At 37.5% G+C, this 27618-nt stretch overlaps 1 protein-coding gene across 1 annotated transcript in view; it reads left to right on the forward strand.

Annotated features, from left to right (window-relative positions):
- The window catches only part of LOC126101536 (uncharacterized), a 172513-nt gene that overhangs the window by 129755 nt on the left and 15140 nt on the right, over positions 1-27618 (forward strand). The window contains exons 6-8 of the mRNA XM_049912212.1: positions 1652-1744; positions 7855-7881; positions 8518-8660. Coding sequence (XP_049768169.1) covers positions 1652-1744; positions 7855-7881; positions 8518-8660 — 263 coding nt within the window. The remainder of the gene's footprint in view (positions 1-1651; positions 1745-7854; positions 7882-8517; positions 8661-27618) is intronic.

A 27618-nucleotide genomic window follows, 5' to 3' on the forward strand; every position in this document is an offset into this window, starting at 1 on the left:
ACGAGAAAGAGCTTCACAAATTGAGCAGGTCAGTAATACGTTGGTCCACTGCTGGCCCTTATTCAAACAGTTATTCAGTATGGCATTGACTGATAGAATTGTTGGATGTTCTCCTGAGGGATATTGTGAGAGGGTTGGAGGGCCCTCTCTTACACCAAACATTCTCAATCGGGGAAAGGTGCAGTGACTGTGTTGGCCAAGGCAGGGTTTGGCAAGCACGAAGACAAGCAGTAGAAACTCTCTTCATATGTGTACAGGCATTGTCTTATGAAATGTAAGCCTAGGATGACTTGCCTCAATGGGCAACAAAATGAGTTGTAGAATATGTACTGATTTGCTGTAAGGGTGCTGTGGATGACAAACAAATGAAATGAAATGGCATCCCACACCATCACTCCCGGTTGTAGGCCATATGGCAGGTGACAGTCATGTTGGTGTGCCACCACTGTCTGGGTCGTTTCCAGAGACATTTTCAGCCTGAAATCTCATTAACTGGAGAAGAATTGTCTTCAGTGATGAGTCCCTCTTTGGCATAAAGCTGCACAGAAAGTTTTACTCTAAGGCGATTCACTGGTAAACCAGCCTTGATGTTGTAGTGCATAGTTACATGTAACAACATAGACACGCATTACTGGCTTTTGGGCTGCCAGTCTCTTTCTATGTTAAGTACGCTCTGTCACACAGCTACCCAACTACAGTAGCAACTGCATCAGGTGAATGCTTTCCTGTGTCTTTGTGGTTGTACAAGCTAGTAATATGTCTGTTCTATCATGTGTGGCAATACGCTCCATGTCAGACTGCTACAAGTGAGTGGTTGTCTTTCCTCATTTTTATTTGATTTTTTTCATTCTGCATTTTCTGTTAGTGTGGCATCTTTTATGAGACGAAGAAAATCCACTTCATTGGAACAGTTTCAGTTGTACTGTTCCACTACAGTTTGTATACTAATAATACTTACTTAAAAACTTGCACTAGTACATTAGTTATTATCTAAGAGCATTTATCATCTGCTTCTGCTTTTTTTGAAGGTACATTGGTACCTCTGAACCAGAACAATTCTATGCATTTCCTGAATCTACAGAATCAAGTATGATGCACTCATAGAAGGAATGGATAATACGCACTTTCATTTAACTTTTGAGTACACGAAGATTCCCAGTTTCTTAAGTCTGAGAGCATATTCCTTGAAGACTTTTGCTTCAAAACCACTGAGTTTAAAGTGAAGACACTTCAGACTGATTTTCAGCTTTGATGAGTGTTCCATTAATATATTTGAGAATGAATGTATAAATTCTAAGCTCTTTGGAGAGACTTGTGCATAATGTTTGAGTCTCTACTTTAATCAAAATAATTGCTTGTTTCCTTAGCAGGAAAATACCTCTGGCAATTGCCCCACAGAATCATTCCATGAAATGAATATTAATATTTATGCTCTAAAGAATTTATTGTTAATTATTGTTGTCATAAGTACATAATGAATGAATTGTGAATGCTGAAATAATGAAGCTAAACTCCATACACAGTCACCCCACAAAGTTGCATAGAACAAGGTGTACAGAAACAACAAAAGCCACAGTTATATGATAAATATTGTCATGGTAGTATCTAGTGTGTAAATGACCAGATTTTTAATCTTGCACATATTACCCAGGTGCTGACCAGAATCTACGTGACTACAGTGGGCGAAAAGCTCGCCAGTATCAGGCAAGCCAGGACACAAGTGTGTCAGCTGACACATTCCGCAGTGAGTATTTGCCTCAGGCTCCTGGTAATGCGAACCCTGAAGAATCTGACCAGGGACTAGGACTCCGCTTTGCTTCCACAAGGCGTTCTCGGCTCTCACTCCAAACCACTCTTTTTAAGCGTAACTCTCCTGCTTATAGATCACACAGACTGCAATCATCTAACAAGTAACATCTGCATTTCTCAGCTGATAAGGCATGTGAGGACTGGTGTGATATTGGTCAGCTTGTTTTGCAAATCAGAAATGACATTTCAACTTAACACAATTAACAACAATGTAAAAGCTTTTCATGTTTCTGCAGAGGAATACTGATGTAGTTTATATTAAAACTAGCTTCTTTTTAGTAAGCTTCCACATACTTTATCTTCAATATGTGCAGTAGTGTATCATTAATACTGTTTCTTCAGCTGTATTTCAGTTAATACTTCCTTTGCAGTGTTTTAACTAGTTTCTTTATATAGCCTCATTTAGCAAAAAATTGATTGATTGTGCTTGGTTTTGTCGAGAACAATGCTTAGAATGGATAGTTGCTGGTCTCATGAAAAACTATCTGGTGAAAAACTGTTACATTACAGTAAATGTGTCCAGGGGAAATGGTGAAATGCATAAAGATTAAATGAACACCTTGGCACCTTGATTTTTCTACTTTTTTTCAGATCAAAAGCAGGACAGTTCCTTCAAGATACTCTTGCTAGTTCCTTGCAATATTCATGTTAACTGATAAAGTACAAACTCTCTCTTGATCGTATTTCTGATGAGTTGTTCAAGGAAAAATAATAAAGTTGAAGAAAATAACATCATGATCATTCAAACTGCCTCTTAAAGTCATGTGCTGTTTGAAAATATGGGATTTAAGTGGTTTTTCATAGATGAATAATACGAAATCTCAATTTCATACAAAGTACAGCATAAAAAACCACTATTAGAACTAACATAAAGCAATGAAAATTATTATATGCGTATTTAAAGTGTGTATCTTTATTGCAAGATCAGACAGAGCAATAAGCATATTAGCCTCTTGCTGCTGAGTGCTTTTTACGCTAATTGCAGTGTACGTAAATTCACCTAAACTGAAATTGGGCATGGGGCAGATGAAATGGCGGGTAAGGGCATAAAGGCCTGTTTTGTTCTTCCGCAGTAATAATTATGGCATCTCAGTCACATGCTTATGGTTTATTACTAACTTACAATGACCAATAGTTAATGCTTACAGCAATTGAGGTGTTGTCTGGACCACCTCTGGACCAAAGACTTAACTGAAAGATCCTGAGATCAAGATACAGAGCACCAACAGTTTGAAATAGTTTCTTTGTTCATTTCAAACTCTCAATGTGGACTAAATTCAAGTCAAGTGTAGATGAAATATTGTGTTTTAAAATATACGATATGATATATTTAAAAGTTACTGACTGATTTGGATTGATGTTAAGTGGTTGTTCCAGAGAATGCCTCAATTAATGAATGGACAGTCAGTTATTTTCTTCTTACATACAATTAAGTATGTTGTCAGATACTTTGTTCCTTGACAAAACAGCCGTTTATTTACTTACAAGAGTAAATCATGTCCTGCTTCTGTAAAATCTTTGAGGAATTTTTACATTTACATTTTAGTTAAATGGAAAGCTACATACTACCTGCCTGAAACATTTGTAAATTTGTAATGTACACTGTTGATTAGGTACTTTTCTATACAAGCAGTCTGATACTCTCGTAAAGTTACACACTTAGAAGATTTGTATGAGTGAATCTGGACCTGAGCAGTTGTTTCCTAGTTAAGCATGCTTCTGTATATTTCGCGTTTCCTGTAGATGTTGATGATTCTTGATTTGAAATGTTAGTATATGACTCAGGTACAGGAAAATGGTGAAAAACACAATCCCAGCTTTGAGATCAGAGTCTTTAAAAAGTGTATATATATCACTTACAAAAGGCTGCTAGTCTATTTTAAGCATTGTTTTGGGGATACTTTGCATTATAAGGAAGCTTTGTAACAAATGAAAAAGTTTTCAGTAGATGTAAAAAAATCTAACTTTGATGTTTGTGGGATATTTTGTAAAACGGGTACTACATAGATGTAAATTATGTGATATCTTGTACAGTTAACAAATGTATGTTACTGTATGTTTTCAACTGAAAAGAGTGAATAGTGATTTTTCTGTATCTTTACTGTCGTTCATGTACAGCCCATATCTTATTACAAAATCTTAGAATTGAACATTTTTGATACAAAATAATTAGCACAGTTTGATTAACCCATTAAATTGTAATGGTAATGTGTAATTCATTGATCAGTCAATGTTTTCTAATTGCTTTGGATGTAGTTTTGTGTAGTTTCAGGTGTTAACTATTCCAAGTTGCATTCCAATTAATGAGGTATTCTTAATGTTCATAGTTTCCTACAAATGTACATATCCTTAGCAGCATGGCTAAATTATATTTATAAGAAGTAGAATGATGCTTTTAGAATGTTCTATTAGACTTACCTGTGTAATAATGTTGAACTAATTTGACACAGATGTTTTATTTTATACACTAAATAATGCAAGGTATACCTGCTTCAAAAGACTGTAACCTTCAATCTGCTTCCTTACTCCAAACACATTGTTTTCATTTCTTGTTGTAGAGCTTTCTGTAGTTCAATAATGTTTACCTTGAAACAGTTTTATTTATGCTTCTTTCTCAATTTACTTGTAGTTCTTTTAATGTAATGAATTCTGATTAATACTTGCTTGACTCTGTTTTCGTTGGAGCTGCATGATATATCACAACTCACTTTTCAAACATTATACACTTTTCTTTTGTTGTAGGAATCAAGGCTGCTGCTACAATGAGGCAAGTAGTTTGCTTGTCTTAAGGTTGTCGGTTCTTCTGTGAGTGTTTGTAGTGGGATTTTGTGCACAAAGGTCATGAATTATTATTCCATAATTCTCTAATGTCTATTTGTAAATATGGCATGTTTAACAAACCTTATTAATAATGTATTAGAGTGGTAAAGGGATAAAAATTGGTAACTATTTTAAATGTAGCTTTAGATCACATAAAGGAAAATATGTATGGTTGTTGAACACATGAAGTACTTTCTCAAAACCTGATGTCTTTTATGATCTTACACTGTTGCTTTCAACTGTATTTAAAAGTTCCAATTTGCAGTGACATTCAAGTTACACCAACTGCTGTTGGCTCATTGTATTCCAAGATATGACAGACTTTTACATATATATATATATATATATATGCAGTTTCAGGAATTTTCTCACACTACAGTACTATATATAATATTCACCAGGCGTCTTGCAAAAAAATCAAAAAAATAAAAAAAATCATTTATGAAAGCATTCTGTATTTTTATTAAAATAATAGCTGTGTAGGTCTACATGTTGATATTCGTATTATGTATTACATTCAGCATATATAGTAACAGGCACTGGTATTATTTAAAACCCTTCCATTACTCTTTTTCCTATTTCATTCATAGACACTGACCAGAAGAATGATTACCTTTATGCATATACATTTAGCTTAGTTGCAACAAAAGAACTTCACTTAAGAATATACTTAAATAACAAGGAGACAATATGGTTGATATCAAGCCACTGTCCTCCTAAAATTTACGAAAAACTTATTCATTCTCACCCTAACCAACTTTATCTTAGCCATAACCAATTCACGTTAGTGTGCCAAACCAACATCTATGGAAGCGAGGATGGCTCCATCCTGTACCATTCTCTTCATGTAATACATGAAACAGCCATTTCTCAGCATGCAGCAGTTTGGTCCTCTCATACAGATTATTCAATAACATATTTGTAGTCTGGTCTCATTACATTATATTAATACTTGTTCCATAGCTCATGAATACAACATTTCGTAATGGTGCGGAACATGTCAACTTAACAAAAGTTTTCTTTACATAATACAGTTTTTTTCTCCTAGTTTATATCAAAATTATTATTATTATTACTATTATTTTAAATTACTACTTCATATAAAAAAATTCATCTACTGAGTAGAAGGAGTTATCATTCAGAAATTTTTTAAATTTGTTTTTATTTGTTTTAATTTGTTTTAATTTGTTAATGTTGTTTGTCGACTAACTGTCAGATTTTTAGTTCTATTTGGTAGATGACCAAAGATTTTTGTGGCGGCATAATTCACACCTTTTTGCGCCAAATTCAGATTTAACCCAGAATAATGAAGATCATCCTTTCTTGTAGTGTTGTAGCTATGCACTTTGCTGTTATTTTTGAGTTCGGATGGGTTATTAATAACAAATTTTATAAGTGAATGTATGTATTGTGGAGGGTACTATGAATATCCTGAGTTCCTTAAATAAATGACTGCAAGATGACTTTGAGTGGGCTCCAGCTATTATTCTGATTACATGCTTTGATGCAATGAATATGTTTTCTCGTAATGATGAATTAGCCCGAATATAAAGCTATATGAAAGCAGTGAATGAAAGTAGGCATAGTAGGCTAGTTTACTGATACATTTATTATCAGAATTTGCTACAGCGCTAACAGCGTAAGTGGCTGAACCTAAATATTTCAGCAGATCATCAATGTGTTTCTTCCAATTCAATTTCTCACCAATGCACCCAGAAATTTGGAATATTCTGCCTTAGCAACATACTTCTGTTCAAAGTCAGTATATGTCAACGGTTTTATGCCATTTACTGTACATAACTGCATATACTGCGTTTTCTCAAAATTTAGTGAGAATCCACTTGCAGAGAACCACTTAACAATTTTCTGAAAGACATTATTTACAATTTCCATAGCTAAATCATGTTTGCTGGGTGTGCTGACTATACTTGAATCATCAGCAAAAAGAACTAGCTTTGCATCTTCATGAGTATTGAGTGGAAAGTCATTAATATATATTGAGAACACTAAGGGACCCAGTACTGAACCCTGAGCTTTGAGAGATCACAAAAAATCCTAATGGGTGATGTTCGGTTATTCAGAGCATTGAATATTTGATCAGTGAAAGTGTGTATAGCATTTTTTAAAACCAAATTGACATTTTGCTAGTTAGCTTCTCTTGAATACATTACTTTTTCAAGTATTATGGATAAAGCTGTCAGAAGTGAGATTGGGTGGTAGTTGTTAGCATCAGACCTGTCCCCTTTTTTAAGCCATGGTTTAACAATATCATATTTCAGTTTCTCTGGAAAAATGACCTGTTCGGTGAGCTACTGCATATGCGGCTGAGAATCCTCCTTATCTCTCTCATTTCTTAACATAAGCATACCTCATTACTTGACAGCCATAGACTTATTACTCAGAACTTCATAGGATCACTGTGTCAGCCTTCAAAAGCTACGACTTAAATGGTGCATTTTAATAACCATTTCTCCACTGTGTTCATTCATATGAGTAAGTTTGTCATTCACAAAATTCAACAGGATGGCAGCTGTGTTGCTGGTAGTCTTGTTCACCATCAAACATTCTTCAGCCTTTTGATGAACCTCAGAATACTCTCTTTGTTGTTCATCTCTGGATCAGAATGAAACTTAACTTGTTAGTTGAGCTTAGTTCTAATTTTTTAAAAGTTTTTAAAGATGTAACAGTTGGAATTTGCTATAATTTTCTTCAACTATAAGGTTAACTTCTAATTTATTTTTAAACACAACATAAAAATGTATAGATTGAATTTGTAGGTTTCTAATTTTTTTTAATTGGTACAAACATGCTTCATAATGAATCAGATTTAAAGGTTTGAAATAATAATTTTTTAATCTATTCAAGGAAGATAGCAGTAGTAAAAGAATGCAGCATCCTTTGTGTTTTGTAGTCCCTCTGTTTTTATATTGTATGTTGGTGCATGCAGTATAAATATCAACTGTATATGAGCTGCAAAACTACTGTCTGCATGGGATTATAGAATGGAATTTTCATATAAGTCGACTGGTGTGTTTATCTGTGTTTTAAATCTACTAACACCAATTTTTGGACTTAAATAGGGCATGTCTGTGTGTAGTAGTTTGTGTGACCTAAGCATGGATGCCATGTTCTTTCTTGAGGTGGGTGGCATTTTCCATTTTTAATCAAATTTTAGCTAACCGTAATGTCCTGATTATGAAATAACTTTCTTTTTTCTTGTTGCAGAAATCAAAGCAAGGAAAAAACAGGCAGGTAGGTCTCTTTCATTTCACGTCTTTATCAGTGTTATGTTCATTTGCATTCTGCCTCTGATGATCTTGTTAACAACAGGAAACTTAACCATTATCTTCCTTCCATATCTTGCATAAAAGTGTTTGCACAAATTAGTTTTCTTGCTTCATATTATCTTCCATAGCTAATGCCATTATGCCAGTAGAACATGGCCACATTTAATTGTGACTAGCAGAAGATGAATGATAAGGTGGTGACATAGTTATATTTGGCAGCATTATATAATAGTGAAACTGCCTGTTATTTTAAGTAAGTCATCCTGTAGAAATTCGATACAGCCATACTGGATAACTTGTTTTCTATTTTTTATGACGTGCAGTAAGATGTTAATAAATGCAAAAAAGTTATATAAGAGTCCCAGTCAGTAGTGAAACTTGGAGAGGTGGGGGGAAAAAGAAGAGAGGGGGAGGGGTTACGTTTATGTGATTTGAAACTGCATCTTTTTCAGTGTTTCAGTTAATACCATTGACATAGTGGAAGGAAGGAAGGTAAGGGTTTAATTTTCAGTTGGTAACGAAATTGTTAGAGACGGAACTTAGTATAAAGTAGTCAGATTTGACAAATATTTCCCTACAGATGTCTCTAAATTTATTGCAGAAAAGGACTTAGGATTCTTGAGAATTGGTTCACTGAATGTGAGAGTGAAGAAAACAACTGAAGCATTCAGCAACTTCTTAGGTGTAGGAATAAACAGTGACAAAATACATAAAACTTGGGGCTCAGCTGATAATATACAGCAGGTAAGAGAAATTTAGTATTGTATAATTGAGTGTACTAATTCTTCACATCAAACTGTAGAAACAGTAAAGGCAACCATTCATCTTATTACATAAGCATAGAGAGAACATCACACATGTGTGCGCGCACATGTACTTACATACGTACATTTGTACCTCTGTGTGTGTGTGTGTGTGTGTGTGTGTGTGTGTGTGTGTGTGTGTGAGAGAGAGAGAGAGAGAGAGAGAGAGAGAGAGAGAGAGAGAGAGAGAGAGAGAGACAGGTATTGTGACTTTATATCTTTGAGAGGATTATTCTTATTTCTATTACTTATTCCATGAACTCAGTGCTGGATAGAAAAAGAGAATTATTTTTAATGACAAATTTCAGTAAGTAATAAATATATAGGAAACAGCCATTAGTATCCCTACTTCCCTAAACAGGCTTTTGCAGGATGTTCTTCAGTTCACACCATGAATAATTCTTGTTAGACATTTGTGTACACAGGAAACTTTAGCTTGCCTTGAAGAGTTAACCAAAAAACTAATCTCCTGTGATGTTATGGAATAAAAGTAAGTATGGCTAACTAGCTTTTTTATTTTTATATCACCTGTGTCTCACAACAGTCGCATAGCAAATAGAGATCAGCAGTTCTGTGGTTTTCTCCTCCCATTTGAATTTATTGTTGTTGTCGTGGTCTTCAATCCAAAGACTGGTTTTGTTCAGCTCTACTCTATCCTGTGCAAGCCTCTTCATCTCTGAGTAACTGCTTACTTTATTCATCTCTTGGTTTCCCTGTATGATTTTTATCCCACACACTTCCCTCCAGTACTAAATTGGTGATTCCTTGATGCCTCAGAATGTCCTACCAACCAATCCCTTCTTATGGTCAGGTTTTATCACAAATTTCTCTTCTCCCCAATTCTGTTCAGTACCTCCTCATTAGTTACTTGATCTACCCATCTAATCTTAAGCATTCTTCTGTAGCACCACATTTCAATAGCTTCTATTCTCTTCTTGTCTGAACTGTTTATCATCCATGTTTCACTTCCATACATGGCTGCTCTCCATACAAATACTTTCAGGAAGGACTTCCTGACACTTAAATCTATACTCAATGTTAACAAATTTCTCATATTCAGAAATGCTTTTCTTGCCATTGCCAGTCTACATTTTATATCCTCCCTACTTCAACCATCATCAGTTATTTTGCTTCCCAAATAGCATATCTCATTTTGGATTTATTATCAAGCTGTAATCCCAAGAATTTAATTCTGTCAACTTCTTCTGTCTGTTAGTCATCATATGTTAGATATATGCAGATGAAAGCCTTCTTACAAGCTCTAAATTTTAGTCAGTTGTTTTTTCTTTGGGTTTTAATGATGAAGTATTGACTAGGAACAATTTATCTATGTCCATAAAAATTTCATTAACTGATCTTTCTAAGATTATACTTGATTTGCTATTTATTGAAATTTTTGTGTCATCTGCAAACAAACTTTTAATAGTTCTCAGTTAGATGATGCCCGATAGATGAGTCCATGTCTCTTTTTTAATGACACATTTTGTTTCCTGTCACAGATATAAGTTTGAACCATTTTGCAGCATATCCTGTTACAGTATAATATTTTAATTTGTTATTTACACAGCCAGATGCCTTTGACAGATTGCAAAATACACAAGTAGCCTATTTATTGTCTAATGAATTAAGTACATTCTCACTGTATTTGTAGGTAACCTTTTCAATATCAGAATGCTTTAGATATCCAAATTGTGACATTTGCAACATTTATTTGATGTCATATAATAATGAATATTCCTGGTTGGAATAATATGTAAAATAATGGAAAGGCAACCACTCGGCTGTAGTGGGCTGATGCGTGGTGCATAGAAAAACATAACAGAAAACAGAAGTCACACTAGTTTTTCAAGTTCTTGCTCTTTTCTAGTAAAAGTACACACATCACAAACACCACTTCACTGACACCAAAATGTTCACCCCTACTGCTGCAGCAAGACTGATTATTGATTATCAATTATGGAAAGCAGTTGCCTGAAGTGATATAAGTCAGGAGAGAGTAGGGAATGACATGCGAGACAAGGAAGGGGCATAGCATGAGGCAGATCTTTTGACAGATGATTCAGCAGCTACACGATGAGATGTGAGGAGTTCAGAGGGTAGAGCATAAAAGAGTTATGGAGGGGGGGGGGGGGGAGGGTGAGAGATGGAGAAAAAATTATATCCACATCACCGAAACTAGTCTTCTGTCACTCACCCAACCTACAGCATATCATTGTTCATCCATATTGCAGCCCTGCACCCCATGGCTCATTAACTTGTAGTCGATCCATTATGTGCCAGACCTTCCCCATACGTTCACCCACTGCCTCCTATCACAGTTCAATCATAGACATTTCTCCCACAGTAAAAGGCAAGGCCAAGTGTGAAAGCAGACATGAACTGGGGTAGAGTTATTGCACAGCATTCTATGTGGGCTTGACAGTTAACCAACTTGCATGAACGGTGACATTCAAACTATGGTAAACCACAGGCTTGACCATCCAGTTGCTGAACATGCTGCACACTACACCACAAATGACTTCAGCAGATGCTTCACTATGTGGACAGTTTGGATACTCTCTTCTGCCTCAACTTTTCCTAAATTACACAAGTGAGAGTCATCTCTCCAGCACATTCTGTACTGTCACAATCCCCTTTGCCCAAATCTCTACTAGCCTATTTCCCACTGTGTCACCTTACCTTATCAGTCCATAACATTCTTCCCCATTGAGAATGTGAACTGCTTTCTTCCACCACTCTGCCTCCTCCCAAATCTCTCTGTATCTCTCTCTCTCTTTCTCTCTCTCTCTCTCTCTCTCTCTCTCTTCCTCCTTTTATACCCCTCTCCCTTTCTCTCTCTCACCTCTGTCTTGCTCTTCATCTCCACCTTCCTTTCCTTTTCTTCAATCTTTCCCTTTCCTCCAGCTCCTTTTTTCCCTCTCTCTGTCTGTTTTATGCTCTACCCCCAGAAATCCTTTTGTCTTGTTGCACAGTCACTGAGTCATCTGTCCAAAGACCTGCCTCACTTTATCTCACTGTCCCCTCCTTGCCTCGTGTGCTCTTCCCTATGCCCTCCCACCTCCCCCTGCCCAGGCAGCTGCACTCAGTAATCAATAATCAGCAGTCTTGCTGCAGCTGTGGTAGTGTACATTTGGGTGTCTGTGTGGTTGTGTGTGTGTGTGTGTGTGTGTGTGTGTGTGTGTGTGTGTGTGTGATTTTAATAGAAAACGAGCAAAAGCTCGAAAGCTGGTGTGAATTTTGTTTCCATTATATGTTTCTATGCTCCACACATAAGTCTGCTGTAATTGAATGGTTGCATTTCCCTTATTTTACCTAATATTTCTTGTAAGATGGTTAAGAAGCTGACTGTACATCACCTTTTCTAAAATTTTTGAGAATACTGGCAAATATTAAATTAGATGGAAATTTAAACATATTTCCTTATCTCCTTTCCTAAACAACAGCTTAACTCCAGCACATTTCATCCATTTGAAAAATGTTGCAATGATAAATGACTGATTACACAGATAATGGAATATGTTACTAAATTCACAAGCCTTAACTTTGTTGATATTTCATCATAACCACTGAATTTTTTTTATTTTAAAGATTTTAAGGTTTACATTACTTTTACAGGTGTAGTGAAGGTCATGCCATATTACTGAAGTTATTTGTGATGACTGGTCTGAGATATTCAAAGGCAGTATCTACTGTACCCGACAACCTCGTCTTTTCAGTAACAGTTATGAAATTCTTGTTACAAAGTTTTGCAACACTGCACACATCTGTTAACAATGTATCATTTACTTGAAATGCTATCTGCTCCTCTTCATGCTTGGTTGTACCAGTTTGCTCCTTCACTATATCCCTCATTGTCTTTACTTTGTTACATGATGTGACTATCTTTTTCTGGTAATGCATTTGCTTTGATGTCCATATTTCTACCATTCACATTTTGCAGTGTCTCTTGTAATGATCTACAGCATCAACATCAGAGCTGTTTATGACAGACAGATATAGTTTCCCTTCTGTTTTACAAGATACCTTTATTCCTTGAGTAATCCATGGCCTCTTCCAGATTTTGCTCTGATCAGGTTTGGTATTGGGCTAAACTGCATTCAAATGAGGCAAGGACTTCAATAATAAGTGTTGTATTTTTCATTCATGCAATGAGTACTGCATACATCACTCCAGTTCATGTCTTTGAGGCATCTCCTAAAATTATCAATTTTTGCTTTACTAACTGCCGTTGTGAATTTACATCAGTAGATTTTATATAAATGTTCAGTATTAACATTTAATAAAATGAACTGCAGTTCATGATCTGAGAGGCCATCAACTGTTGGTTTTGTAATACAGTTTAGTTTAGTTAGACCTTTCTATAAAGATATTATCGCTATTTGTTTATGTGAGCAATTAGCTACCCTAGTTGGAAAGTTTACAGTAGGAGTTTAGCTGAATGATAGTATTACTGACTGTAACAATTTCTTCCTGGTAGATTTTTTAAAAGAAAATCTGCATTAAAATTTCTTGATTGTTTGTTGTTAAATAGGACAGTATAATTTCAAGGTGATTTATGAACAGATTTAAGTTATCTGCAAATGCTCAGTATACACATACTATTGTGAAGGATTTATTATGAAATTCAAGTTCAATCGCACTTCCTTTTGTATACTGATCTAGGAAAAACTTATGAATGTCTCTGTTTTTAAATTTATGAAAATTCCTAATTAATTTGGTAACTCCTCCTTTCTCCATTTCTGATCTGAAAAACCACGATTCTAACCTAAATCCTGTAACACAACACTTATCATGATCATGTGATGTTCAGACAGGCAGATTATGTCCACTGGGTTTTATGATTCTAATTCATCAATGCTTATAAGTAGTTCATTAATTTTACTTCGTAGCTCTCAAGTATTTTGTTGCAATAAAGATAGCTGGCATTTAACCAAAAGCTGTTTGTGCTGATGCAATAAGCCAGATTATATTATTTGGTTTCTTTCTCAAATTCAAGGTTTTTTCAAGCCTAACCTCTCATTCTTTCTGTTGTCTGTACCCTAAAAAAGGTGCTTCTCTGGCACCTGTAACCACTGGTATTTTACGACTTGGGGACAGTGCCACCCATTTCAAATTTTCTGCTATTATTAGCCCAGCCAGCTTACCCTTCTCTTTCCTGTTGAGGTGGAGGCAGTGCCTAGTATAATCCTATCTACTGACAGACCCAACAGGAACCACACCAATATGTGGCCCTGCACCTGACATAAGCAGCTACTTCAAATGCAGATTAACTGTCCAGACCAAAGAGTACAAATGAGGTCAGTCATGCATATCAGAACAGGTACAAACTGTACATTGGTATTTCTAAAAGCTGATACGGTCTTAACCAGGCCACACTTTATACTTTACCCACTATCTCTGTCAATGCTAGCATTCAGCCAATCTACTATAACCATGGTGTCTCCCCTGGCGAAGTCTTTGCAAAATGATCCTAAATCATGCTGCAGATTATCACCAGGTTTAAAAAAAGGTGACCCAGTATTCTGATCATAGTTCATCCTGCGAAAGTTGGCTTACACGTCTAGCATGAGAACTACCTAATAGCAAAACTTTCTTTCTCTTCACTAACTCCCCTGCTGTCTTACTTTTCAGTTTATTGCTGAATGTTTGTTGTTCCCTGTCTACACCTACATGTGACTGAAAGTCATTAATTCTTAACTGAAGCAACAGGTCAGACTTATTTTTCACATTCACCACAAAGGTGTCAGATGTAGTTGTAAGTCAGCTCCTTCAGCTACTTGTTGCCACTTCACATGTCTCTGTACCCTTCTCCCGCCTTAACCTGTCCAAATCTTTCCTAGCCTTGGCTAATCCAGCCTGCAGCGCAGCAATTTTTCCCTCCTGTTTCACTAGCTTCCTTTCTCTACCATGTGTCCTAAAAACCGCTGAAGACACTCATTTACTTTCCGAATTCCCATGCCACTACAGTTACCCCAATGGAAAAAACTGCAGCACCCATCTTACCACACTCCAGAACTAACTATTCTACATTCAACCAATATAAAAATAATACTTTGGTTAGAATAAGTCAATTAAATTAGTGATAAATAAGAGTACCTATACACAGGTGTATGCAAACAAACTAGTAGTGCAAAAGCTTTGAATCAAACATCTTAAAATTTACACTATTTTCCAGAAATGTGACATGGACTCAGGGCCAAGACACCACCTCATTCCTACACAACCACAACACCTCTCCCATCTGCTTCATGTGGTTCTCCTCAGCCCAGCATGCCACCTTCCTAGATGTCTATGTCCTCCTCTCTGATGGCTCCATCCACACCTCTGTCCATATTAAACTACCAACCATCAATAGCACAACCAATTTGACAGCTACCCTCCCTTCCACACCAAAAAATCAATCCAAACTGTATCTGCAGTGATAAGAACTGACTTACTTAGTACACTAAGGGTCTCACAGTCACAGACAGGCACTATCCCCAAGACTTAGTGTGCAAACAGATTTCCCTTGCCATATTCCCACACACAAGCAATCCTACCACAAATCCCAAGAAACTCCATGACATCCTAATCTATCCCTGTCCCACTCCCACTCCCAGACCCAACCTCATCCCACAAGGATCATATTCCTGTGGAAGTTGGAAGTGTAAGACCTGCACAATCCACCCACCCTGCAATTCCTATTCCAGTCCTGTCACTGGTTGATCTTACCCTATCAAAGGCCATGTGACCTGTGAAAGGAACCATGATATATCAGCTCTGCTGAAATCAGTGCACATCTTTTTATATTAGTATGATTATCAACCATCTGTCCTCCACAATGAATGGCCACAGCCAGACTGACCGAAAGCAATGGACCACACTGTGTGGCACAACATGCAGCTGAACGTAACATGCTTGATTTCAGTGGCTGCTTCACAACCCAGGACATGTGGATCCTCCCCTCCACCACCAGTTGTTCTGAACTGCGCAGACTGGGGCTATCCATACAACACATCGTCGCTCCCAAGATTGTCCTCGCCTCAACCTATGATATCCTACTCTCCCCACACCCTCTGTCCAACAGTTTCATCCTCTCTGCTGTATCACCTCCTCACCACACTTACTGTGTGCCACTCTCTGCCAATGCACACGCTGGTCTTTTCCCCCTCTCTGCTCCTCTCCTTTTTCACTTCCCCTTTCTCCCCCCGTCCCCCTCTTCTTTCCCTGACAGCCTCCCAATGTTGCGTCCAGCAGTCTTTTACTGCTGCCATCTAGTCCCCACAGGCTCCGGCAGACAGCACTATTGTCTCCTCACATCCATACACTGTTATTCCTCCCCTTTCCCTGCACCACTCCAGACTGCCGTTTTTGTTCAGTGTGACAGATGCATTTTGGCCTCAGTGATAGGAGGTAGCGGTCATGTGCGTGTGAGGTATGCCTGCTTATGTAAATGTAAAGGTTTTGGCTGAAAGCTCAATATGTAACAATCTTTTTGTTGTGCCTGCCTGTAACTCAACATGTCATCTTTACAATGAGTAGCAATCTACAGTGTTTAATAAATGATACATGAACAATATTTTCTGTCAAATGAGGCAGGTCAGCTGGTATTCTATACTACTATACAAAGACAAGTCATCATTTAAAGTTGTTACTATTAATTCAAATTTTTTCTGCAATACCCTAATTAACATTTTGACAGACAGGTTGCAACTTTTTTAATATAAAGGAATATAAGTACTGGGATAAACACAACAGATACACATAACAGAGACTTTATTCATAAATGATATATTGTTCTTCACTATTTACAACAGTCTGCCCACACTGGAGTAAATTTTAGATTCAACAACTGTAGAAATCACCTGGTTTTAAGACAAAGCCCTCTTCAAGCCATGATTAGACCACATTTTCATCTGGAATGGCAGTTCCATGAAAATTGTTCAATAGAGAGCAGAAAAGGTGAAAATCTGAGGGCACAATATCATGTAAATAAGGTGGGTGTGGAATGACTTCCCAACCCAACTCCTATACAATGTGTTTTTGTCAGTCTAGCAGAATATTGGAAGACATTATCATGAAGTAGCATCATTTCATGTAATCTTCCTGGTTGTTGTTCTTGCATTGTGATTGTGAGACATCTCAATTGCTGACAATAAGCATTGCAGCAATGGTTATATCTCGGTGAAGCAACTTGTAATACACCACGTTGTCGCTGTTCCACCAGATGCATAACATTATCTTTAGTGGATGCATGCAGGTCATTGTACAGGGAGTTGTTGCTTTGTTTGAGCTCAACCATTCCTTTCTTTTCCTTTTGTTAGCATAAAGACATCAGTTCTTGTCACCAGTAATGATACAGGATAGGAATGGTCAGTGTTGTTCATAACCCAATTGGTGACAAGCCAGCAGAGATACACATATGGCCACTTGCTGATTTTTGTGATTTTGGCTTATAGCATTTGGTGCCCATACAGTTGATTTTTGAACCTTCCCCATACATGGCGCAAATGTTTCTGGCTTCCTCTGTTGCTGTCAGCCCTCTATTGAATTCAACAGAAGAATATGTTGGAAATGTTCCAATTTCTCCACTTGGCACTCCATTTACTAGCATCCACAGCTCCACTCACTATCTCCAAATGACAAAATGATAATATGCAAGCAGCAGTGAACTACAAATAAAAAATGAGAACTGATAAATAAACCCATAACAACCAGAACACAAGCATGCAAAACAAAATTGCTACGAACATGTGCACCAGTCTGATGTATCTATAATAATTTATGAAGAAGTAATGTTGCTAGCAAAAGTCACATAAAGTTCTTCACTGATTTAATTCAATATTTCTCATGATACTCTGTGAAACATTTGGACAGACATAGGTTGTATATATTGTTATCAAAAATCGTGACATTCTTGGCCAACTTACTTCTGATTTTTACACAGTTCTCTAATAAAAATCCAGACAGGCAGACATAGTTTATATACTTGCTTATACAACAATGTACAGTTTTTCTTTTAAAATTGACTGCAAAAAAGAAAACACTGTGCTGTAAAAATGTGCAGTTTTGTTTTCTTTCTCATAGTCAGTTTTAAGTTGTGTATAATTTTTAACAAACATTGTATACACAAATATGCACTGTTTTGTTTTCTTCCTTGCGGTCAGTGTTGACAGAAAACAGGGAAGTTGTAATAATGCTGAAACTTTCTGGCAGATTAAAACTGTTTGGCTGACTGAAACTCGAACTTGGGACCTTTGCCTTATGCGGGCATGTGCTCTACAGGAAGTTTCATATCAGCACACACTCCACTGCAGAGTGAAAATTTCATTCTGTATTAATGCTTATTGAGTTACATTTGGCATACTACTATGGAATCTGAATCATTTGAAACTTGGTAATCCTACTGGTTTGCAGATTAAAATTACACAAAATACTGTCATTGAAATACTGTCATTGGTTCATGGTGTGGGTTCCTGTAGTCATGTCCTAGTTAATGAACCACGGGCAACATATGAGTGGCCAAGTAAGTGGTCCCGACAGTCAGGATACCAGTTACTTTGGAATAAGGCTGGGCGTCTCGGACATATTCTGAGTCGTGGTCACCTTTGTGCTCGTACGGCAAAGACTACCAAATCCACCGGTTAGTCCCTCAGCCGTTAGGGGTAAAAACCCAATGGGACTCGGGGCAAGTAAGGCTAGCAACCTGCTTCCCTGGTACTTTAAATATGATGCTGGCAACAATCAGAGCAAAATGCCTCGGACCTTTGGAGGTGACGGAGTCCCACCTCTAACTGACAAACCAGGGACTCCTAAGATACGACTTGGCAAACAAATGGTAATGAGATGGGGAGCTATTAATATCAATGGGGGCTACTCTGGGAAGAAGGTAGAGCTGGCAGAGGCTGCAAGTAAGATGGGGCTGGACGTTTTAGCTGTTAGTGACATTCGGGTAAGGGGTGAGAAAGAAGAGGAAGTGGGAGAATACAAGGTCTACCTGTCAGGAGTCAAAGCAGGAATAGCACAATGGGGTGTAGGGCTTTACGTCAGGAAAGAAATGGAACCCAGCGTAGTTGCAATAAGGTATGTAAACCAACGACTGATGTGGATAGATTTGACAGTGTCTAGCAAGAAAATTAGGATTGTGTCAGTATATTCGCATTGTGAAGGGACAGATCAAGATAAGATGGATAGTTTTTATGAGGCACTCAGTGATGTAGTTGTTAGAGTAAAGGACAAGGACAGTGTTCTGCTCATGGGTGATTTTAACGCCAGGATGGAAATCGAACAGAAGGGTATGAAAAGGTTATGGGTAAATTTGGAGAGGATATGGAGGCCAACAGGAACGGGAAACAATTCTTGGATTTCTGTGCCAGTATGGGCTTAGTAATCACAAACTCCTTTTTTAAACATAAAAACATTCACCGATATACTTGGGAAGGCAGGGGAACCAGATCTGTCATTGACTATATAATAACAGATCAGGAATTCAGGAAGGCTGTGAGGGACATACGTGTATTCAGGGGATTCTTTGATGACACTGATCATTATTTAATCTGCAGTGAAATTGGGATTGTGAGGCCGAAAGTGCAGGAGGTCAGGTCCATATGTAGGAGGATAAGAGTGGAGAAACTTCAGGATAAGGAAATCAGGCACAAGTACATAACAGCGATCTCAGAAAGGTACCAGTTAGTTGAATGTAGTCAATTACAGTCATTGGAAAAGGAATGGACAAGGTACAGGGACACAGTACTAGAAGTGGCTAAAGAATGTCTTGGAACAGTAGTGTGTAAAAGTAGGATGAAGCAAACAGCTTGGTGGAATGATACAGTCAAGGCAGCCTGTAAAAGGAAAAAGAAGGCGTATCAAAAATGGCTACATACCAGAACCCAGGTAGACAGAGAAAGTTATGTTGAAGAAAGAAACAAAGCCAAACAGATAATTGCAGCATCCAAGAAGAAATCGTGGGAAGACTTTCGAAACAGGTTGGAGACTATGGGGCAAGCTGCTGGAAAACCATTCTGGAGTGTAATTAGCAGTCTTCGAAAGGGAGGTAAGAAGGAAATGACAAGTATTTTGGACAGGTCAGGAGAACTGCTGGTGAACACTGTGGATGCCTTGGGCAGATGGAGGGAATATTTTGAAGAGTTGCTCAATGCAGGTGAAAATGCGATCAGTAATGTTTCAGATTTCGAGGTAGAATGGGATAGGAATGATGATGGAAATAGGATCACATTTGAGGAAGTGGAAAAAATGGTCAATAGATTGCAGTGCAATAAAGCGGCTGGGGTGGATGAAATTAAGTCGGAACTCATCAAATACAGTGGAGTGTCAGGTCTTAAATGGCTACATAGGATAATTGAAATGGCCTGGGAGTCGGGACAGGTTCCATCAGACTGGACAAAAGCAGTAATCACACCAATCTTTAAACATGGAAACAGAAAAGATTGTAACAACTACAGAGGTATCTCTTTAATCAGCGTTGTGGGTAAAATCTTCTCAGGTATTGTTGAAAGGAAAGTGCGAGTATTAGTTGAGGACCAATTGGATGAAAATCAGTGTGGGTTTAGGCCTCTTAGAGGTTGTCAGGACCAGATCTTTAGCTTACGGCAAATAATGGAGAAGTGTTATGAGTCGAACAGGGAATTGTATCTATGCTTTATAGATCTAGAAAAGGCATATGACCGGGTTCCTAGGAGGAAGTTATTGTCTGTTCTACAAGATTATGGAATAGGAGGCAAACTTTTGCAAGCAATTAAAGGTCTTTACATGGATAGTCAGGCAGCAGTTAGAGTTGACGGTAAATTGAGTTCATGGTTCAGAGTAGTTTCAGGGGTAAGACAAGGCTGAAACCTGTCTCCACTGTTGTTCATATTATTTATGGATCATATGTTGAAAACAATAGACTGGCTGGGTGAGGTTAAGATATGTGAACACAAAATAAGCAGTCTTGCATATGCGGATGACTTAGTTGTGATGGCAGATTCGATTGAAAGCTTGCAAAGTAATATTTCAGAGCTAGATCAGAAATGTAAGGACTATGGTATGAAGATTAGCATCTCCAAAACGAAAGTAATGTCAGTGGGAAAGAAATATAAACGGATTGAGTGCCAAATAGGAGGAACAAAGTTAGAACAGGTGGACGGTTTCAAGTACTTAGGATGCATATTCTCACAGGATGGCAACATAGTGAAAGAACTGGAAGCGAGGTGTAGCAAAGCTAATGCAGTGAGCGCTCAGCTACGATCTACTCTCTTCTGCAAGAAGGAAGTCAGTACCAAGACTAAGTTATCTGTGCACCGTTCAATCTTTCGACCAACTTTGTTGTATGGGAGCGAAAGCTGGGTAGATTCAGGTTACTTTATCAACAAGGTTGAGGTTACGGATATGAAAGTAGCTAGGATGATTGCAGGTACTAGTAGATGGGAACAATGGCAGGAGGGTGTCCACAATGAGGAAATCAAAGAAAAACTGGGAATGAACTCTCTAGATGTAGCAGTCAGGGCGAACAGGCTTAGATGGTGGGGTCATGTTACACGCATGGGAGAAGCAAGGTTACCCAAGAGACTCATGGATTCAGCAGTAGAGGGTAGGAGGAGTCGGGGCAGACCGAGGAGAAGGTACCTGGATTCGGTTAAGAATGATTTTGAAGTAATAGGTTTAACATCAGAAGAGGCACCAATGTTAGCACTGAATAGGGGATCATGGAGGAACTGTATAAGGGGGACTATGCTCCAGACTGAACGCTGAAAGGCATAATCAGTCTTAAATGATGATGATGATGATGATGATGATGACTGTCATTGAATCTATTATCCTCACAAATCCAAGCAAGCAAGGAAGATTAAGGTTTAATGTCATGTCAACAACGTAGTTATTGGAGCACAATCTCTGAATGTTTCAAGAATAAAGAATGAAAAATGGGGAAGGAAATGAGGAAATGACCATATGACCATGCACTTTCAAAGGAAACGTCCTGGTATTTACCAGGAACGATTTAGGAAAATCACAGGAAACCTAAATCAGGATAGCTGGACACAGATTTGAACCATCACCCTCCCAAATGTGTGTCCAGTTTGCTAATTATAGGGCTACTCGCTCACTTCACAGATGCAGCAGGAGGAGAGGTCTCTCATATTCCTTATACCAATGATTCCAATAGATTTTACCACTCATTTTAAGCAATTTCATTTCCCAATCAAGTTTTCATTGGCAGTAACAATACACAAGACTGAAGGCCAGAGAGAGTGGAAAGAAGAGATGGACAGAGTAGGATGGTGGGAAGAAAAGGAAATGGAGAGGGGAAAGGAGGAGATGGAGAGATACAGGGAGGAGAAGGAAGTGGACAGAGAGAGTGGAGATTAGGAGAAAGGCAGAAACAGGTGAAGAGAAAGCAATTAGGATGTATATTCAATGCTCATACATATTTAACATTTGCAAAGCATTGTCTGTTTTGCTAAAGGATATCAGACTCAGTGAACATGGAGTCCACATTAGACAAGACCTGTCATGTTGTTTGGGAACATGTCATTTAGGAAATCCTGTTCCCACTTGTGCCATCACATAGAGTAAACAAAGTTCTCTGTTTTGTCTTCAGTCGAGAAAAGAACTTAGGCCTAACATACCAAGATTACAAACACACTTACTTCAGTGTGAAGCAACTCCCCCAACTTTTCATTAGGATATGGAAGAAAGAAACATCCAGTTTGGGAGACTGTCATTCACACTGAAACATTAAATGTTGATTTTTTGAGTGTCAGATGTAAACATTATTATTGTTTATTGTTTTTAATGTGAAATATTGATTTGTTGTTCATAATCAGAAGAGTATGCTTCATACAGAAACATTCCATTTGCAAACTTGCTGTGCAAACTACCTGCCCTCCTCACATGTTTCATGGGACAATGTGTGAAAGATACTCTTACATATTTAACTTTTGGCTTATGTACTCTTGGTCATGCTGTGCTTTTGCATTGTGGGTGGAAGCAATTATGATAACTGAGAAGCTGTAGAAATAGTATAGAGGTCATTTTTCCTACGAACTGATACTGGTGTGTGGTAGTATCTTACACGCAACAAATAGTGCTTGACTTCTAGTTTTTATTTGTCCAGATTCTCCCTTTAAACACATGGAAGGTGCCTCAGTGAATGCACTGAATGAGATGTACAGTGGGTTAGGACAGTGGGCTCACATTGAGGATAAATAGGACTCAAATTTCCATATACTGCAATATAAGTTTTTAATGTTTTCTGTAAATTATTCACAGAGCATGCCAGGATATTTCCTTTACAAAGGACACAAATAATTTCCTTTCCTGTTGTTTGTCAACGTGAGCTTGTGTGCCTTTTCTAAGTGATCTCATCATTGATGGGATATTGAATTCTAATCTACCTTGTTTCCTTTCAAGGGATGTAGGAAAAAAGTAAAGGACTGTAATGAAATTGTATATCAGATGTCTTCCCTCTGTAACAACATTACCCATGTACATGGTCTGTGTGCTGCAGGTCATTACTTCAACCAGTGCCCACCTGATTCCAAACCTATGACTGTCATTCCTTCTCACCTTAATCAACTTTACACTTATGAACAAATCTCTAAATACATCCTCCTAATTAAATTTCACCTGGTCCTACCTCAAATACCAAGCCACTTTCCTTGATGTTGACCTCATCCTTACTGGGGGTCGGCTATACAGTTCAGTTCATGCTAAATCTACTGACAAACAGTACTTGTTGTACTTACATTTTGACAGTTGCCATCCTCTTGATGTCAAATGTTCCCTCCCATACAGCTGTGACATTCAGAGTAAACATATTTGTTCAGATGCAAACTCTTTATAGCAATACACAACCATTCTCACCTCAGCCTTCACTGAATGTAATTACCCACCAGTTTAGTTAAAAAGCAGATTTCCCAGGCCATCGTATCCAACCCTGGTAATGCTGATTCCTCCAAAAAAACAACTTAGGACCACTCCTCAAGTTTTCAAATCTTGTCTGGTACAGTCCTCAACAATCGGTCTTTCCTTCACAATCTGTCTGATAACCAACCCTAACTCAGAGTCCAGGGCAACTTTTCTGTAGCTCTCCTCATCTGCTAAACCTAGCCAGTCCATTTCCTTTATCACTCTTCCGTCTCCTTCAACCATTCTGTCAGAAGAAGAAGCCACTGCTCCAAAAACTTGCACATTTCCACAACTTTTATATGTTTTTGCTACTGCCATCACTTGGTGAGTAGAGTTTTTATCTGTCCAACTGTATTAATCATTAAATCATGACTCTCATAGATTAATATCAAGTCTCAGTCTCTGAGAATAATACTTCCATCAAATGTGACTATCCACTGAAATAAGAAAATTACCATCATCAGGATTGATAAAAGGAAAAGTAAGAGAAGAGGGACAGCAGGGATGATTGACAAATAAATCACTGAAAACACGTGCGTGTACTTTATGGTAATATACTAATAATAAAAACAAAACACAAACTTCACAATATATGTATACAGGATGACAATTATTGAACTATGTGAAATAAAATCGTCATAACTTCTGAACAGTTTGTGTTTGGACGTTCGAACCACACGGTTGGCCATGGGACGTGATGGGAATTAGTGCGCGCATGCATGGTTTGGTTTAGCAACAAAGCCCACTTTCATGTGGATAGGTTCATCAATAAGCAAAATTGGCACATGTGTGGAAGTGAGACTCTGCATTTCGCGATCAAGAAGTCCCTTCACCCTCAACAGGTGCAATGTCCAGTCATGGAAAAATCAGTGCAATATTCCTTAATAGCATGGTGACTACTGAACAGTACATGAAGGTTTTAGAAGATGATTTCATCCCCATTATGAAAAGCATCCCTGGTTTCGATAAGATATGGTTTGAGCAAGATGGAGCTCGACCCCATCAAAGAAGAAGAGTGTTTTATGTCTGGAGGAGCACTTTGGGGACTGCATTCTGGCTTTGTGGTACCCAGAGGCCACTGGCATGGGCATTGGCTGCCATATTCTCAGGTTCAGAACACATGCAACTCCTTTTTGTGGGGCTATATTAAAGAAAATGTGTATAGCAATAACCACACAACCACTGCTGAGCTGAAAACAGCCATTCAGGAGGTTATCGACAATCAACAGCATCGGTGTTCTGGCACTTCAGTGGGTCATGGAGAATGTTGCTGATCGCCTGTGCCACCTTCAATGACGGCAGGCATATCAAACATGTCATAACCAGATCCGAGTATCTGTAGTGATGATTACATGTTGAATAAAGTGTGTGCACACCGTAGTAGGTAACTAATTGATGAGTTTTCATATAGTTCAATAATTGTCATCCTGCCCTTACATTGCCACAAAGAATCCAAATGTAGCTTAGAAAATTATTTGTTAATGCCTCTTTAATTAAAATAATCAAAAATTAATTCATACTTTTTCACTGTGATGCTGCAATCTATTACGACATTCTGAATTTTATCTTCAAGCCAGATCTTTTCTACAAAGGGACAGTTTTTAGTTTTGCTTCCTTTCCAACTAGCAGACTTAACAATGATTTTGTAAATTGCCAAATGTTGCCTTCTGCTAATCACTTCCATTTTGTTAGTAAATAAACAGAAAGCTAGTAATACAGTATTTACAGAAAATCAGCAGTAATTGCGCACTACAAAAACTACTCAAAATTACTAACAAATGTTATTAGAAAAACATGGAACAAGCACTTTATGCCAGAAATCAGTAATTGCAACCACAGACTTAATGCTGTATGGAATGTAGTAAAATGAGACGCAGCGCAGCGTAACAACTTGCAGAACAGGATAACATCTCTATCAATTTAAATAGAAAAGCAGTAAATGATTGGTCACAGATGGCAGATATGTTTAATCATCACTTCTTAAATGTTGTAGAAAATTATGGGACAATCATTTCAGGAGAAAATTCAAAGAAGTATTTTGAACGAGCATCTTCCACAAAATTCTGTCGTAAGGATGTCACACCCACTTCTCCGGAAATTAATTACATATTCTCTGAAAAATAAAAGCTCATCTGGAACTGATGGTGTTTCCGACAGAATACAAGACTTGTTACTATATAATAAGCACAGTCTTTTCTGAAATATGTATTACATCGCTAACTCAGGGAATTTTTCCAGAGAGACTGAAATATGGCATTGTTAAACCCCTGCATAAGGAATGTGATATGAAAGATATCAATAACTACTGACATCATTTTCCAAAATTTTTGATAAAATATTTTTTTTATAGTAGTATCCCATCTGACCAACATTAAGATCCTAAGTAAATCACAGTTTGGATTTCAAAAGAATTACTCATCTCAGATTGCTATTTACACATTCACTCGCCAAATTCAACAAGCACTATATAACAGAATACTGCCAGTTGATATTTTTATGACCTGTGTAAGGTATCTGACTGTGTGGATCACCACATTCTCCTGGATAAATTGTGGTTTATGGAACCATTGAACAATAAGTAAAAAAAGAAAATTATACCTAATAATTCAACCAATGTAAACAGGGGAGATTCTTCTGACTGGAGATAAATCACTTATAGGGTTCCACAAAGCTCAGTATAGCCCCACTGTTGTTTCTCATGCATGTAAACAACCTTCCAGCTAAGATCATCAAGCAGAATTAGTTCTTTTTGCTGATGATGCAACTATTGAAATCATTCCAAACAAACAGTTTCTCCATCAGCAGATGGTAGGCAGTGAGCAGCATGAAGCTCATCAGGTGAAGGCCATCATCACGAGTACATCTTTAGCTAGTTCATAGACTGAGGTGGTACACTAGATTCACTACAGTATCCCAATCATGGAATTGAGTGCTGTTATTGTGAATGCCATCAATCCCGGTGATCAGTTCATGAGAGTGGGAGTATTTAAAGGGACAACAGAATGGATCGTAAATAACTGTCTTAAAAATATTATTGCATGGTTTTCTGCATACTGTCCCTCTAAAATTCAAAAAGACAAAACATGTTCACTTCTGCACATCTGGAGGTGCTACTCCAGTGCAAAGTGTAACACATGGTGAGGGAATAATTACTACATTAACTTTTAGGTGTCCCTATTTTAATGACAATTTAAACTAGAAAAAACACATTTTGGAACTCCTCGAATAACTTAGTTCATGCACATTTGCACTTGGTCTGTGATTGCAAAAACAACCCAAGTCACATTGTCATAATTCTAAGAAATGTAAAAAACTATATAATTACTAAATTTATATAATTATATAATTACTACATGAATAGTTAGACCAAGTTGAAACTTAAACTGAAGACTAAGTTGCACTGAACAAGTTTATTGTTAATATTTCACATCAACCTGCTATGCTGTTTGTAGCGTAAAAGATATTTTCGGGTTGTGGATTTAAGTTGTTTTTGCAATCCATGCTATGTTGATAAAAAAATTTTAAGAAGTACAAACACAAATTAGTTAATTTTATTTTTAAAACAGTACACTATTCTTATGTTTCTCGCAGCACTGCAATACAACATGTTTGATTGTGTTCGCAAATTAATACTGTTCACAGAAGGAGAAACATATAATAGAGCAAAATAGTATTCAATTACTACAGTACAGTAGGCCTATCTATGTTTCTTGCACATCTGCAGTAGGCCAAGTTAGTATTTCATTTCAGAAGGATGATACACTTTCACTGTCAGGAACAAACCATACACATTTTTTATTGTATCACTTTTCATCTGGCAGTTGTGATTTCTTCCTGTGACCAAGTTTCCAGGTGAAGTTGCTGGTATGAAGCTCATTAATGATTTCCATTGCTTCCACAACTCCTTGCATTGATGATTTATAATGGTAATGATGAAAGTTTGAAATATTTAGTGGTGTGTCGTTTGTCACCCCTTGGAATATCTTGTCCCACTGTCACAATAGAAAAGCAAG

The sequence above is a fragment of the Schistocerca cancellata genome, chromosome 1 (assembly GCF_023864275.1).
Source record: "Schistocerca cancellata isolate TAMUIC-IGC-003103 chromosome 1, iqSchCanc2.1, whole genome shotgun sequence".
Classification (NCBI taxonomy): Eukaryota; Metazoa; Arthropoda; class Insecta; order Orthoptera; family Acrididae; genus Schistocerca; species Schistocerca cancellata.